Consider the following 17,148-nt stretch of genomic DNA (forward strand, 5'->3'; position numbering starts at 1 on the left):
CACTACTTGAACTGCCATGCCTCAATTTGCCTATGGAATTACGGGAGCTGAAGTTTTACAAGATCTTTAGCCTTCTATGCTTCATCAAACTAAAACTCCAAGGATTCCTTAGCATGGAGGCATGGCAATTCAAGTGACATTAAACAGTATTAATTATGCAGTGTAAATGAACACTGGGTATTGCTTGGGTGCCTAACTCCATCCTATTTTCCCTATTTGGCCAGAAAGAGAATGTTCTGATGCTTGGAAGCTGCTTTCTGGAGGTGGGACATATAGGGAACTGCATTACACCTGCCTATACTGTTAGGGCATGTAAATAAATCAGTTGGTGAGTTTGTTAATTGAAAACTCAAAGCACGAAGCTGATTGGTTGGGGTATGCTCAGGATACTAGCTGAGCCTGAGAGTTTTACCACAGTTACATTTTTGGGCTTTAGCTGTGCATGAGCTAGCAGAGAGACAGTTTGAGTTCTTGCTTCATGAGCTGCTGGAAGAAGATCTCAAAGGACATTGTGTGCGTTAGTGCAACTGTTCTTGTGATGGTATATATGTTGCTCTGCATTACAAAGAGTAAACTTTTTTACTGATCATCTGCATGGCATATTTTCTTTCTCTGGCAAGACAGTGTGTGGACCGGTAAAAATGTGAACTAGGTGTGATTGTCATTTTGCCACATATACAGTGTAGGATTTGGGACTTTATACTTGAAAACAGCTCAGATAACATAAATACAGAGAGACACATTTGGAAGTTGGCATGTGCAACAATTTCTGCACAGCGTCATCCTTCAAAATAGGCACATTTTAGATCTTGGGGTACACACTTCTTCCTGTAATAAATTAGGTTTGAAACTGTTCAATTTGCTTTTTTTAGTAAATAAATATGGAAAAAATCCTTGATTTATGAGGGGAAAATCTATGTTAGTTGAGGCCTAGAAAAGGCTTCATTCATAGATCAGATTGGAAAGGCTGGTTGCTGCAGTGAATGCCATCTGTATTTTGGAGGTTTAAAAGATAAACAGAGGGTTAGCAGAAGCAAAGAGGAAGGATATCTTATGTCTATAAAATCCACACAAAAGGCAGTTTCCTTATGTGTGGCTTTCCTGAATGATTGCAGGACAAACTGTATTTATTAAAGTTTTCACAACATGTATGATTTCTACTTTACTGAAGATTAAAGTTAAGAATTACCCTTGACAGTTGAAGACCGTTAGATAAGATAATGCTTGAATATATTTGAATAGTGTGACCACACAGAACAATGCCATGCCTATGGGTGCAAACCTCTGAAGCTTAGTTTATTATACTTAAATTGTGAGAAAATTGACAAATCTCTTTCTCTTTGTGTGGAGGTGTGAGATGGTCTCTTCTAGACTGAAGGGAAGGGGTTTTGTTGTCATCTGATGTGGCAAAGGGTCATACTTAGTTTTCAGGTTTGTGCCCTGAGATCTCAGCGTCTGGGCTCGTCCTGACATGCCAAAATTAGTATATCAACATATCTGCTGACAGGTTTTTTCTAATGAGGTTAATCCCATGTCATCTGTCTTGACTTTTTTCTTTGCCAGAGGCATTGCTTCAGAATATTGACAGCTCCTTCCTGAAAGAGGAAAATGCAGGGCGTGGACTGTCTGGAAACACAATTTATACCGAGGTCGGGATGGACGAAGGCATTCTGGCTCATGTGACAGAGGAACAACACTTCAGAGAGAGCTGTGCTGTTTGAACTGTAAGATTTTGGCAGGCCTGTGGTAACATTAAGACCCAGGGCAAAATAGCTTTATTTACTTTCTTGAATCTAATTCTGAATGGGTGAAGGGAGTGGCTCTGAGGAGAAGATTCAGATCATGGAGAATGTAGTTAGATGTAGCATCTGTTGCTTTGAATGAGAATGGATGGAAGTATTAATTCTAGAGATGCTAGAGTAAGGCATTCAGGGTTCATCATGCAAACAATGTGAAGGGAGATACGCACACACATAAGGTGGGACTCATAAAGAGGCATTTCTTTTGTACATTGGTATAAAACCAAAATTTGAATGAACCAATACTTAGAAAAAGATCCCTGCAGACTCATGTAGATATGTTCACATATATGAGTCACTATTTGAGAATCATCCTCTGAATTCACCAAAGTTTTGCACTTTATACAGGTGAAAAATGTTTCTATGCAGCAAGGGGAACTAAAGAATATTAGCACAATTCCTCTATCATTTGTGAGAGTGTAGGGCATTTAGGAAATTTGCATAAGATTTGCATCCACTTATATGTTTTCTCATTCACCCCTCCCCCTTCTGTCTAGGTGTCAATATGAGGATGATACTGTGGACAGGTGAGTAACTTGAATTATTTTTCCCATTGCTCGAGAGCAGTACGTGTGAAAAAAAATCTTGGGGTCCTCGTGGACAACAAGTTAAACATGAACCGACAATGTGACGCGGCGGCAAAAAAAGCCAATGGGATTTTGGCCTGCATCAATAGGAGTATAGTGTCTAGATACAAGCAGTGATTCTCAACCTAGGGTCCCCAGATGTTTCTGGCCTACAATTCCCAGAAATCCCAGCCAGTTTACCAGCTGTTAGGATTTCTGGGAGTTGAAGGCCAAAAACATCTGGGGACCCCAGGTTGAGAACCACTGAGATACAAGGAAGTCATGCTACCCCTCTATTCTGCCTTGGTTAGACCACACCTGGAATATTGTGTCCAATTCTGGGCACCACAAATGAAGAGAGATATTGACAAGCTGGAATGTGTCCAGAAGAGGGCAACTAAAATGATCAAGGGTTTGGAGAACAAGCCCTATGAGGAGTGGTTTAAAGAGCTGGGCATGTTTAGCCTGAAGAAGAGATGGCTGAGAGGATACATGATAGCCATGTATAAATACGTGAGAGGAAGTCATAGGGAGGAGGGAGCAAGCTTGTTTTCTGCTGCCCTGGAGACTAGGATGCAGAACAATGGCTTCAAACTACAAGAAAGGAGATTCCATCTGAACACTAGGAAGAACTTCCTGACTGTGAGAGCTGTTCAGCAGTGGAATTCTCTGCCCTGGGAGTTGAAGGACAAAACATCTGGGGACCCACAGGTTGAGAACTACTGCTTTAATGAAATAATGCCATCACCGTAGTTGTGTGTTTGTGCCTGAAAGTCTCCTGACACCCCCATGAATTTATGACACTCCAATGAATTTCATAGGGTTTCATAGGCAAAGGGTGGTTTTGCCAGGTCCTTCCCCTAAAATATAGCCTGTAGCACTTGGTATTTGTAACCAAGGGTGATCCTGCCTAGCTTCCAAGTTTAGATGGAAGCTGGTGCTAGAAAGCATTCAATTGCTCCCCCATGACTCACAAGTTCTTTTATAGCATCACTAGCTGTGCCCTGCCACGCGTTGCTGTGGCCTTTAGTAAGAGTTTTGAATTCTCTGCCTGGCCTCTCTTCCTTCCTTCCCTCGCTCTCTTTCCCTCTCTCTCTCTCACACACTCCTTCCTTTCCCCTATTTCTCTCTTTCCCCCTTTTTCTCTCTCACACTCCTTCCTTTCTCCTCTTTCTCTCTCTCTCTCCCTCTTTCTCTCTCTCTCACTCCTTCCTTTCCCCTCTTTCTCTCTCTTTCCCTCTTTCTCTCTCTCTCACTCCTTCCTTTCCCCTCTTTCTCTCTCTCTTTCCCTCTTTCTCTCTCACACTCCTTCCTTTCCCCTCTTTCTCTCTCTTTCCCTCTTTCTCTCTCTCACACTCCTTCCTTTCCCCTCTTTCTCTCTCTCTTTCCCTCTTTCTCTCTCTCACACTCCTTCCTTTCCCCTCTTTCTCTCTCTCTTTCCCTCTTTCTCTCTCTCTCACACTCCTTCCTTTCCCCTCTTTCTCTCTCTCTTTCCCTCTTTCTCTCTCTCTCACACTCCTTCCTTTCCCCTCTTTCCCTCTCTCTTTCTGTCTCTGGCATCCCTCCTTCCTCCCCCTTCTTTATGCTTGGCCATAGGGGTTCAGTGTGGCATGTTTGCCCTAATTCTGTCATTGGTGGGGTTCACGATGCTCTTTGAGTGTTGGTGAACTGTGAATTCCAGTGACTACAACTCCCAAATGTCAAGGTCTATTTTCCCCAAACTTCATCTGTGTTCATATTTGGGCGTATTGAATGCTTATGCTAAGTTTGGTCCGGATCCATCATTGTTTGAGTCCACAGTGCTGTCTGGATGTAGGTGAACTACAACTCCCAAACTCAAGGTCAATGCTCTCCAATCTTTTCCAGTGCTTTCTGTTGGTCATGGGAGTTCTGTGTGCCAAGTTTGGTTCATTTCCATCATTGGTGGAGTCCAGAATGCTCTTTGATTGTAGGTGAACTGTAAATCCCAGGAACTACATCTCGCAAATGACAAAATCATAATTGTTTGAGTGATGGTCACTCCTTCTGTTGTGAGATGTTGTGTTGTGTTGTGGAGCCTCCCCTTCCTTTCCCCCCCCCCGCCTTTCCCTTCCCTTCCCTTCCCTTCCCTTCCCTTCCCAGCACTCGCCTCTTTTGCTGTTCTTCCGTCGTCCCTCCCTCTGGCCGGATCGCGATCTAGGCAAGAGAGGCTTCATGCAAGGCTAGGCCCTGCACAGAACCTCCCTCGCCTAGAGGGGAGGGGAGGAAGAAGGAGGGGGAGGAGGTGAGATTGGGGAAGAAGAAGGAGGAGGTAAGAAGGAGAAGGGAGGGGTGGTGAGTTAGCGGCGTGTGTGTTTGTGTGGAAGGCAGGGGGGTTTGTTACCGGCGTTTGGTTGTGTTGCGGAGAAGGGAGGGGGTGTGCGTTAGCGGCGTGTGTGTTTGTGTGTTGCAGGGAAGGCAGGGGTGGTGAGTTAGCAGCATGTGTGATTGTGTGGAAGGCAGGGGGGTTTGTTACCGGCGTTTGGTTGTGTTGCGGAGAAGGGAGGGGGTGTGCGTTAGCGGCGTGTGTGTTTGTGTGTTGCAGGGAAGGCAGGGGTGGTGAGTTAGCTGCATGTGTGATTGTGTGGAAGGCAGGGGGGTTTGTTACCGGCGTTTGGTTGTGTTGCGGGGAAGGGATGGTGTGTGTGTTAGCGGCGTGTGTGTTTGTGTGTTGCAGGGAAGGCAGGGGGGCTTGTTACCGCCGTTTGGTTGTGTTGCGGGGAAGGGAGGGGGTGTGTGTTAGGGGCGTGTGTGTTTGTGTGTTGCAGGGAAGGGAGGGGTGGTGAGTTAGCGGCGTGTGTGTTTGTGTAGAAGGCAGGGGGGTTTGTTACCGGCGTTTGGTTGTGTTGCGGGGAAGGGAGGAGGTGTGCGTTAGCGGCGTGTGTGTTTTTGTGTTGCGGGGAAGGGAGGTGTGGTGAGTTAGCGGGGGGAGGGGTTGTTACCGGCGTTTGGTTGTGTTGCGGGGAAGGGAGGGGGCGTGTTTTACCAGAGCTGCGTTGGAGGAGGGAAGGAGTGTTTCAGGGCCGGAAGGGGTGGGAGGAAGTTGCGATGCGTGTGTGTGTGTTTGTGGCGGCGACGTGTTCGTGCTGGGCGAGGGAGGGAGGGAAGTGCCGTTCGGCCGTTCGGCCATGTGTGCGCGCGCGCTGGGGTCTTTGCGGCAGTGCGCATGCTCAGTTGTTTTGCCACTTTGTGAGTGTGTTGTTGTGTTGTTTGTAATTGTGAGTGGATTAGTTTGTACCGAGTGGGTTGTCCTAGGGCCATGGCAATTTTGGTGCAGTTTCGTTGGGGGGGTTTAGAGTTTACCTGTCCGGTATAACCAACCTAACAGATTTATATATATAGATAGTTAGTCAATTAAAGTGTGTGTCTTCTCTCAGTGTTTTGCATCAGACACAAAATGCTTGAAATCTGTTTCCTTTATTGAATATGTCTTTTTATTTGCTTTCCAGGGCTCACCATTTTGCTGAATCTGCAGTTTGGTATGAACATTTCTTTTGTCAAGCCTAGAACAGTCGACTCAGTTCATAGCTTGGTTTTTGGTGAAGTCCAGGCAAAACTTATGTCCATTCTGACCCGAGTAAAACTGAAGGCACAGCTTTGACTTATGGCAACTCTAAAATGTGGTTTCTTGGCAAGATTTATTCAGAAGATGTTTCATTCTCTTCTTCTGAGTCTGAAAAGATATAACTTGCCCAAAACCACCCAGTTAATTTCCATAGCTAAGCAGAGATCTGAACCTTTCCATCTCTGAATTCTTGCCCATATCCTAATCCAACACTCAAACCGGTATGCCACTCTGGCTCTCTGGCATGGCACAACTCTGCTGCCAGACAAGTTTAACTCCATTGTTTTCAATTTTTTTTTGTCGTGCCAGGATTGACTTGAGAAACTACAAGTCACTTCTGTTTTCAAATGAGTTACTGCTAGAGAAGGCAGGAGATATAAGAAGTTTCTGGAACATGGCCATACAGCCCAGATAACTCACAGCAGCCCAGATATAAGAAGCGTTTCCACAGCTCACTCATGGCCAAATGCATCCCTTCCTCAAGAAGAGTCTGCCATTCTTAATTGTCAATTGACATCTTTTCCCATAACAGCCAGCGAAAAGTGCTGGGAATAATCAGTTTTAGAAAAAGTTTTATTTTATGGTCATGTTTCCTGGAGGAATTTTGCCAGTTAAGAGTCCTAAACAGGGACTTTAAGCAGCAGTAAGAATCAAAATAGAAAAATGGAAAGGGTTGAAGGCTGTTGAATAGGTACTTTTATGAGGCATTGTGTCATAGAAGTATATACAAAAACTGCTCTGAACATATGGAATGAATGCACAGATGGCCAACTTGCATTGGCTTTCGCAAGGTCCACATTTTTTCCAGATATCTTGATTTTTCTAGATTGTAGCTAAAGAATTACATATGCCCTTTTGGGGGGGAAATGTATTTGCAATGATATAGTAGCTACTTAAAAGATTCATTTTTTAACATTACAAAGACTCTTTCATTTGGTATCACCAAATACAACAAGAATAAAATAGTTTTCATCATGTATTTGTAAAATAAAACGTAGCCTTTTGGAGGTTTTGTCCGAAGTGTTTTATGTTCTTTATATCACATATTTTCCCAATTCTCTGAAAATGGCAGCACTGTTTGCTGGCTCTGAACCCTTTATTTTGTCTGGATGTGGAATTTCTGCCTTGAAAGGCAATAAATCTAATGATGAGCTGGCCTTGTCCTTTCCCATCCTCACCTCTGCTTTCTCTTTCCAGGTTCTGCCTACCTCCTTGTGTGTTATGTCACCAACTGGGATCAGTACAGGGCAGAACCAGCCAAGTTCACACCAGAAAATATAGACCCATTCCTGTGCACCCATGTGATCTTTGCCTTTGCTGGGATGAACAACAATGAAATCACCACTAGAGAATGGAATGACGAAACACTCTACAAACAGCTCAATGCCTTAAAGCAAAGGCAAGTAACAATACATAAAAGGAACAGAAAATGCCATTCTTTTGTGGTCTTCTGTGTGTTTGTCTCTTCTCCCCTAAAAATGTTTACCTAGCTAACACGTGTAGGTGACAGCAGTGAAACATCTGTATAACCTTCATAAATAGAGTTCATCAATGCTTTAAGACAGCTGTTCCCCAAATAGCTCTCCAGATGTGTTGGATCATGCCTCACCAGCATTCCTAGCCACCACAGCTATGATAGATCGTGGAGATGCTCAGAGCTGTCTTATAATACGGTGATAGTCCCTGGACCACTACTATCTTTCATGGGTTTCCAGCAAAGAAAAAAAATATTGTAGCCTATGGGGTCAAATACAGTTCTGATTCCTTGCACAGTGTAGAAAAAAATAATTGTAAGAAGAGGGAGATACCTTTTAGTTTCTGAATGTTCATGATTCTGGACTAATTTTGTACTACTTGAGTATTTCCCAAAGGCTGCTTGATTCTGGTAGAATCATAGAACAATAGAGTTGGAAGAGATCACATGGGCCATCTAGTCCAACCCCCTGCCATGCAGGAAAAGCACAATCAAAATATCCCTCACAGCCTCTGTTTAAAAGTTTCCAAGGTAGGAGCTTCCAGAACACTCTGAGTCAGAGAGTTTCACTGTTGAACAGCTCTTCCAGTCAAGAAGTTCTTCCCAATGTTCAGGTGGAATCTCCCTTCCTGTAATTTGAACTCATTGCTCCTAGTCCTAGTTTCAAAGGCAGCAAAAAACAAGTCTGCTCCCTCTTCCTTATGACACTCTTTCACATATTTATACATGGCTATCATGTCTCCTCTCAACCTTCTCTTCTGCAAGCTAAACATACCCAGTTCTTTAAGATGCTCCTCATAGGGCATGGTCTCCAGTCCTTTGATCATTTTAGTTACCCTCCTCCGGACACCTTCCGGCTTGTCAATATCTTTTTTGAACTGTGGTGCCCAGAATTGGACACAGTATTCCAGGTGGCTGCTAACTTTATTCAAAGAGAAAGTGGTCATGGGGTGTGGGTGGGAGGAATCTTTTTTCCTAAGGGATAGAATAATTTCATCAGTTTTTCAAGGTCCATGCATATTTAAGTATTAACTCACTTTTTCCTTTTCTTATTTTGTAGGAACAATAAGCTGCTCACATTGTTGGCTGTTGGGGGTGGAACATTTGACAATCAGAAGTGAGAAATTTATCTATTCTATAGAAATACTCTGTGTAAGGGCTATATTTCTCAGTTACAAAATGATGCTAACGAGGCCTGGCTCTGCCATTAGGATGAACGAGGAGAGTAACATTGCCTGCAACATTGGAGTGTCAAGGGCTCATATTTGGTGGTTGGTTACTGTTTCTTCACTTGTGAAAAATCAGGAGAGACACCTATGGAATTTCTTGCTCCGCATGCCAATATTAAGTGCCAAACTTTATGAGAGGTTATCTTTTGCAATATGATTTCTTCAGAGCTTTATGTCTGAGAAATTACATATGCAAATGAAACCTCTGTTCATGTCTTATGTTTCCATGATCAACAACTAAGCAAGCTAAATTGCCAAATATAGAGAAGAAAGTTCATGCTATGTCAACTAGGCATCACTTTAAAAACCAGAACTGACTGCTTTATGTAGTTTGATATTGACTTCTCATGTTGGGGTCACTTTGTGCCTTGGCAAATGAATGGAGTAGGTAAGTGGCTGCCTTATATTGCCCTGCCCCTGACAACAACATGGGACAATGCCTCAGCTAAGATTGATCCTGATCTGAAATGGCCAAAGGACAGCGGTCAAAAGGCACTTTTGTGTCATTTGTGTTACTTGCCTTAGAGGTCTGTTTAAACCCTCCAAAAACTTTACAGATATACCTTTTGGGGGGTTGTTTTGACAGCAGAATGGACCCAGAATGAGATGGTCTGTGAGGGAGGCTCTGATTGTGTAAGTTATGTAGGGTCAGTTCAGGTTCTTACTTGGATGGGAGACCATCAACAAATACCAGGTGCTGTACTCATTATTATAGAACACTGTTTCTCAACCTGTGGCTTCCCAGATGTTTTGTCCTTCAACTCCCAGAAATCATAACAGCTGGTAAATTAGCTGGGATTTCTGGGAGTTGTAGGCCAAAACACCTGGGGGCCCACAGGTTGAGAATCACTGTAGAGGAAGGAAATGACAAACTACACCTGAGGATTCCTTCTCAAAGGGATCCTTATAAAATTATTGGACTTGCCATAATTGGAAAGATACTGAAAGCAATTATAAGTCTTCCCATCCCCATTGCATCCATCTCATTTCACGTTCCACCCGCACCCCCCATCAGAACAATCAAATGAACCAGAAAGAAGACAGTTCTTAATAAGCAAACATTTGGGGTGCAAATTCACATCATTCCACAATTTCAGAGATTTCCAGATCAGCTTTTTCCTGATTATCTGTAAACTAAAGAGTAAATTGTGTGATGATTTTAAACATAAAATCTCAGGTCTTTGTCCCCTCACTAATGTATTTTTTCCAGGTTCACCACCATGGTGTCATCTCAGGCAAATCGTCAGGCATTCGCCAAAACAACAATAAGCTTTCTTCGCAAGCATGGTTTTGATGGTCTTGATCTTGATTGGGAATATCCAAGTTCCAAAGGTAGCCCTCCAGCAGACAAGCATCATTTCACCCTCTTGACTCAGGTCAGAAATGACACTTTGCATTAAAGCTTTAGTCGCAGGTGTTGAAAATGGTTTTTTCCCCCAAACAACAATGTATTTTTATCGCAACAGAATCAGCTAATGTTCTTCTGGCAGCAAAGGGCACCTCTGTTCTCCCCACTAATGTTCATTTTGACCTCTCAGGCACAAAATGTTCAAAAACACATCTCTCTGTCTTCTTGACAAGAAAAATACAACAATAATAAGCAAGTCCTTGCTGTCCTTGCATGACACCCACATTCTGCTACCTGAGATAGCCATTTTATCCTCCTGGGCCCTGTGCAGAGTTAGTACAATCCCCAACTTAGGTCTGATCCCAGATTCTGGATATATCCTTGCAATGTATTCAGAAACAGACAGACTTTAAGAATGGAGAACAGCATACATTTAAAGATGAGGCCTCCATATAGCAAGATAAGCTTTTACTTTAAGATGAAGGATAGCATTGACATCCCAGCCCTTTATATTTTGCAAACACTGGACATTAATATGGCAGTCCTCTATGTACTCAAAACCAACGGCAATAGGGTTACATCCATCTCTTGAAACCTATAATTCTACTGAATATGTCCCCAAAGTCGACATGTATATTCTTTCTCGGGAAAATGTTATAAGAAAGAGAAAAAGAAATCAAATGTTAGCAGCAATAATTACGCTATATCTATACTAAATGTCATGATCCTCCATTCAGCTAAATTTCAAATATATATATGCAACTAACTCTGGGTATGTGTTTGTCATTCTTTTATTTTGGGATACAAATTTCCAGTCTAAAAACATCAGCTTCCCTTTCACATGTGTCTTTTTACACAACTGTTGATAGGTTGGTTGGGCAAAGCTTTCCTTTATACCTGCAGATGCAGGGATTTCAGGAGGTGTTGATTGCGTGACAAAATCAGCCGTATTGGGATGTCCTTTTTTATTCACTGACAACGCTGCAGGAGTCTCATCTTCTTTGGCATCTTCTCCTCTTAACTGTAGATGAATGCAACACTGACTATTTCTATTCTTTACCATTGAAGGACTTGGTAGCGGCTTTTAAAGAAGAGGGGCAAAGAACAGGTCACCCACGGCTGCTCCTTTCTGCAGCAGTATCAGCCAGCAAAAGCACCATGGATGCTGGATATGAAGTTGCAGCCCTGGGGCAGTAAGTTACATGATTTCTGCTTGTGCCCCATCGATTTCTCTGCAGAATACAAGCTCTCTGTGATTCAGTGATTTTAACTGATACTTGCTAATGCAGGACTTTTGTAAGGTGCAGATGTCTGTTACCAGAATGTTCATTTCTTCCTTAGCCCCATTCAAACATTTGTGTATTTGTATTTCCTCTTGTTATTATAGCCCACCTTTTTCCCAAGATGGGTGAACTTTAGCAAGTCACACTGACAACCTCAGAGTTTTAAGTCCTGACAAATGATGGTTAAATTCTTTGAAACCTCTACATTTTTGCTGTACAAAAGATATTATACTTCAATAATTTGGTTGGAAAAACAAATAATTAACATCCATCATTCAATACTTGGCCGATCTTACCACTTTATCTACATATGAATGTGTATTATAAATTACATGCCAGTTTCAAGCAATTTTTCTCCCATTGAATTTTGTGCCATAGAATATTTGTATTCACAGAACCAATGTACACAATTTCACTTATCCTCACTTTCACTCATGTCCTTCTGTTCAAGCTATAGACACTTCTTGGTTCCTCCATTGAAAATAATAGAGTTTGCTATTGTTTGCAGTTTAATGTATCCATGAGAAGTCTAGGAAGTCCCTCACAGCTATGGGAAGCCATCTATATATATAAAAATGCTCTGTGCATAATGAGTACCTTAAAAACAAAAGAACCAATGAACGAAATCACACCAAATTTGGCAACAAAATGTCTCACAACACAAGAAGTGACCATCACTCAAAAATTATGATTTTGTCATTTGGGAGTTGCAGTTACTGGGATTTATAGTTCACCTATAATCAAAGAGCATTCTGAACTCCACCAACGATGGAATTGAACACAGAACTTGGCACACAGAACTCCCATGACCAACAGAAAATATTGGAAGGGTTTGGTGGGCATTGACCTTGAGTATGGGAGTTGTAGTTCACCTACATCCAGAGAGCACTGTGGACTCAAACAATGATGGATCTGGACCAAACTTGGTACAAGCACTCAATATGCCCAAATGTGAACACAGATGGAGTTTGGGGAAAATAGACTCTTGACATTTGGGAGTTGTAGTTGCTGGGATTTATAGTTCACCTACAATCACAGAGCATTCTGAACCTCACCAAGAATAGAATTGGGCCAAACCTCCCACACAGATCCCCCATGTGGGCCACTGTTAATATATTTTCCACTTTTCCTTTTTTTCTTTTTTCTCTTAAACATAAAAACCCTAGTTTTTTTAAAAAATGCCCAGTTTATGAAGAAATTTGCAAATTTTGCAGAGATCTTATAAAAAAAATCCCCCTCAACTAAGCAAGATTCAATCCTGTATAAGAGCTGACAGTTCAAAAGATGCTTCAAGATGGGATGATGCTGTGTTTGGTCTGCAAAGCAACTCTGTATTTAAGTAGCTTGAAGATCTCAAACTATTTTGTTAATTTTGAAAGGGAATCCAATGGGGATTTGATACTTCATTTTGGTAGTTTCTCCCAGACTTTTAGCTTTATAATAGTGTTTATTTACCATTATGCTTCTATTGCACCGAAAGGCTTGGTTAGATAATTCCATTTAAACTAAGTTCTAGGATACAGCAGAGCAGAGCAGAAATTCCCACTGAAAATGAATCTCACTTCTGTAGCCTTTTAGAGAACACGTGTGTTTATGAACCAATGTAATTCTTTAGATTACCAACAACAACATGGCTGCCAGATTAGCACCATAGTATAGTTAGAAACAGTTGTTCCTTGCTCATCTCATTCACTGTTTTTCCATTTAGGAGCCTTGATTTTATCAACATTATGACCTATGATTTCCATGGAAGTTGGGCATCTACAACAGGACACAACAGCCCTCTCCATAAGGGCCTGCAGAGCTATGATCCAGTTCCTTTCTACAACTGCGTAAGAACAGACAACAAAAACTCAGATCATAAAGTCATTATGTAAATTATAGTGTTAACTTTTCTACAGGATGCAATGTGAACTAGATTATGTCCAACCATAGGAAGGACACAAAACACATGTATTGAAGACAGTAATGAATCAGTATTGCATAATATTAATACTGAAAGCAGTCTGGGTAGTTAGGGTTAGGGAAACTATGACGTCTCCTCCAAGATGTTTTTGTCACAGTTCCCATCAGCCTCACTTATCATGAGGCTGATGGGAACTGTGAGGGATAGGTCTGTGGAAGACCAAAGGTTTCCTATCTTACCTGTGAAAGAAAAAAAAAGAGGGACTGCTCTACTCTCTCCCCACCAGGACTTTTTAACAGAAACATCTACCAATCTGCTGTTCCTCATCCACAAGGCCAAAGAATTGTGAGAGACAACATTAAGATCCAATATTTGCCTCCCAATCAGAAAAGGATGCCTGATCCTTCTCTGCTCTCTCTTGCTCCTTGTCTAGGGTGCTTAAAGTTTAACACACTTACACTCATAGAAGAAAGATGCATTATAAAAACTCCTGGTTTTTTTCCTGTGCTTCAGGAATATGCCATGAAATACTGGAAGGATAATGGAGCCCCTCCTGAGAAACTCTTGATGGGATTTGCAACCTATGGCCGATCTTTCAGACTGTCTGGCTCAGGTACTGGAGTTGGTGCTCCAGCCGCTGGTGGAGGTTCTCCTGGAGCCTACACCAAAGAAGCTGGCACCTTGGCATATTATGAGGTAAACATTTCCATGGTAATGTATGACCAATATTTAGTGGGGAAAAAACCTAAAGTCAAAGTGCTAGTAAAAGATAATATGTAGCTGTGGACTGGAGGAGAATACGATTCATATTCCATGAATGGGATAAATAATTTTCACTCAACCAAATTATAATCTGGGATCAGATTACACAGTTGTCATTCTGAGCACTATGATGTCAGAAGTATTTTTGAACTCAGTGGGATTTCTGAGTAAACATGCTTTAGTTTAGGCTATTCACTTATATCACAATCTATCAGAATACCCTGGCAATTTTATTCTTTTTTTTTAAAAAAAAATCTGCATGGTATTTTCCCAAGAGGAAGGTTATTAGTCCCACCAATTAAAATGCAATGTATATTCTCTATTTCCAATTTTGATGGATTTTTGTGATGATTAAAAAAAAATTGAACGGTCATAGAATCATAGAATCAGGGAGTTGGAAGAGACCCCATGGGCCGACCAGTCCAACCCCCTGCCAAGAAGCAGGAAAATTGCATTCAAAGCACCCCCGACAGATGACCATCCAGCCTCTGTTCAAAAGCCTCCAGAGAAGGAGCCTCCACCACCCTGCAGGGCAGAGAGTTCCACTGCTGAACAGCTCTCACAATTAGGAAGCTCTTCCTAATGTTCAGGTGGAATCTCCTTTCCTGTAGTTTGAAGCCATTGTTCTGTGTACTAGTCTCCAGGGCAGTGAGAAAACACAATAGATTTATAAGCTTGAAGACAATTTGGACCCTCCACCCCTCAGTAAATTCTGTGTCTGAAGTACAACAATTTCACAGATAGTCTTGTCTGGACATGCCCTGTGTCTAAGGCTGCAGTCCACCAAGTAGTCATTGATTCTAGTGAAGAAACTTGGAATTGAATGTGTCTTGCTTTATTCTCCCTTTTCTGTTCTCTTTTACAAAATCTCTATCATTTTAACAGGTGTGCACATTTTTACAAGGAGCTACCAAAGGATGGATTGAAGAACAGAAAGTCCCTTATGCTTTCAAAAATGGAGAATGGGTTGGATATGATGATGAAAAGAGTTTCCAGTTAAAAGTATGTTCTTGCCATTTTCATCATATGGTTTTTGGGTTGGGCTCAGTCTTAAGACATACTGAGAGCAGACTCACTGGGATCAATGAGAACTGAATTACATGTGTCTAAATGTGACTAATTTAATATTCTGAGAGTATCAAGATCACTTAAATTCTAAGTCTTAGAAGAAAGGAATGGGTATATTGCTAAGGGTTGGTGGGAGTTATTAGTCACAGAGGATCTTATTGACATTACTGGGGAGGAGTGCAATATAAATACATAGAAAAATGTATTACTGAAGCACTGTATAGTTGCTCTATTCCTTTGCATTTTATTCCTCAGTGTAAACTTTAGTTATTGTGAGAGTGTTGCTTAGTAGAAGAAACAAAACAAACAACTCCATCCCTTAAATAAAAGGCATGCTATATAGGAACCTATACATTAAACTATTGGCAATTTAAAGCTTTTTCTTTTTAAATTCTCCGTGCAGGCCGAATTCCTGAAACGGGAACGTTATGGAGGTGCAATGGTTTGGACTCTTGGCATGGATGATTTCTCAGGCAAAATGTGTGGTCAAGGAGCCTATGTCCTTGTTAAAAAACTAAAGGGTGCCCTTGGAAACTGAGGTATTAACAAATTAATATTGTAGATAAGTCATGTGTAATACCAAGTCATCAATCCAATATCTAGTAAAAGACTCAACTGCATTGCAGTTTAATCTCCTGCAGTAGTTAGGAACATGGAACAAAATTTTGCAAAATGAGTTCATGTTGACTCTGGCCTGGCCTTCCTTGCTCTCTTGGCTGACTTACCCAATTGAGCTATTACCAGGAGACAGCAAGGATGAAGAGAGCCAAGGATTCAGCTTATTGGAGCCCCTGGTGGCGCAATGGATTAAACCCTTGTGCCAGCAGGACTGCTGACCGAAAGGTCGTTGGTTTGAATCTGGGAAGCGTGGGTTGAGCTCCCATCTGACAGCTCCAGCTTCTCCTGTGGAGACATGAGAAAAGTCTCCCACAGGATGGTAAAACATCAGTGTCCCCTGGGCAATGTCCTTGCAGACAGCCAATTCTCTTACACCAGAAGCAACTTGCAGTTTCTCAAGACACTCTTGACATGGTGGGGGGAGGGGGAGGGAGCTTATTGGAAGATGGAATATAAATGTAAGAAATTGTGCATCCAAGCTGACTGAAAAGTCCCCAGTTTAATTTTGGTTCTTTTCAATGTTATACTGGGTTGAAAGAAACCAACTTGGGGTATTTCAAAAGTATTTGGTATCAAAAGTCTTTGCCTGTACTAGGAGCTGACATAAAATATATTGCAATACATAAAATGTGAATGGAACTCCAAAATCAAATCAGAAAGGATGGGAACATAATCGAAGCCCTTTTTGTTTTTTAATCTGTTTGGATTAAAAGACAAAAAGAGGAAGAAAATGTATTTTAATCTTAGGGATTAGTCTCCCAGGAATAATGGGAAAAAGCACAGGTATAAGAAGAATTGGATACGAACTGCAGAGGAGACAAAAGATGAAATCCTATCCTTTTACCTATACAATATCCCCAAATCCATAACTTAATATTTTTTATAAGTATGCTGGGTGGAGTATTCATGGATGAATGAGATAAATTGTACTATTTAGATTGCCCCTATCGTTTGATGAAGTGTAATGCAAGGCTAAAGTAGTTGCCATGTTATTTCATTGGAGTGACTAGTAATCCATAACAACATAACTCAAAATAAATTAGCTAATCTTTAAGATGTCAGAGGACTCTTTCTTGGGTTAAATGATTGTTTAGTAGTCCTCCACCCCATTGCCTGCTGTATGTAATCTATTGACATGAAGGCCAAACCATCACATATTTAACCTGTACTCCATCTATGCTTGTTCTCTACTTACAGTTCATGACAAATCCCGGCAAGCAATCTGAGGAATGTGGTACATTGTGACCTGATATCAAGCATTTTGCATCTTGGCATTTTGCATGCATTTTCAGCAAGACAAATCACACAAATTCATCTCTGTCACACCATGCATTACCTGTAGCTAGCAAGGAAATGGATAGGAGAGAAGACTACATATGGCATTCTCCTGCTTGAGTTAGCTACATGATTTGATTTCATCCTTTCACCTCCTAGCCCGATTGTCAATCTTGTGATTCATCTCTATAAAACTTGAAAAGTAATGGCTTTATGTCTATTTCATTCTGAAAATTA

At 41.5% G+C, this 17,148-nt stretch overlaps 1 protein-coding gene across 1 annotated transcript; it reads left to right on the top strand.

Annotated features, from left to right (window-relative positions):
- Positions 1-1,641: 1,641 nt before the first annotated feature.
- Positions 1,642-17,117, top strand: LOC132773665 (acidic mammalian chitinase-like). Its single transcript, XM_060773042.2, has 12 exons — positions 1,642-1,724; positions 2,297-2,326; positions 5,833-5,862; positions 7,146-7,347; positions 8,483-8,539; positions 9,862-10,027; positions 11,068-11,192; positions 12,991-13,114; positions 13,702-13,884; positions 14,836-14,952; positions 15,422-15,557; positions 16,834-17,117. Exons 2-11 carry the CDS (start codon positions 2,305-2,307, stop codon positions 15,554-15,556), a joined length of 1,161 nt encoding a protein of 386 aa, XP_060629025.2. The 5' UTR covers positions 1,642-1,724; positions 2,297-2,304; the 3' UTR covers position 15,557; positions 16,834-17,117.
- Positions 17,118-17,148: the final 31 nt, after the last annotated feature.

Source organism: Anolis sagrei, chromosome 4 (genome assembly GCF_037176765.1).
Source record: "Anolis sagrei isolate rAnoSag1 chromosome 4, rAnoSag1.mat, whole genome shotgun sequence".
Lineage (NCBI taxonomy): Eukaryota > Metazoa > Chordata > Lepidosauria > Squamata > Dactyloidae > Anolis > Anolis sagrei.

Excerpts from the sequence above, each read along its gene's own strand:
- LOC132773665 (XM_060773042.2), top strand. The coding sequence starts at position 2,305 with ATGAGGATGATACTGTGGACAG. Across the intron at positions 2,327-5,832 it reads GAGGATGATACTGTGGACAG|GGCTCACCATTTTGCTGAAT; the intron begins GTGAGTAACTTG and ends TTTGCTTTCCAG. Across the intron at positions 10,028-11,067 it reads ATTTCACCCTCTTGACTCAG|GACTTGGTAGCGGCTTTTAA; the intron begins GTCAGAAATGAC and ends TTACCATTGAAG.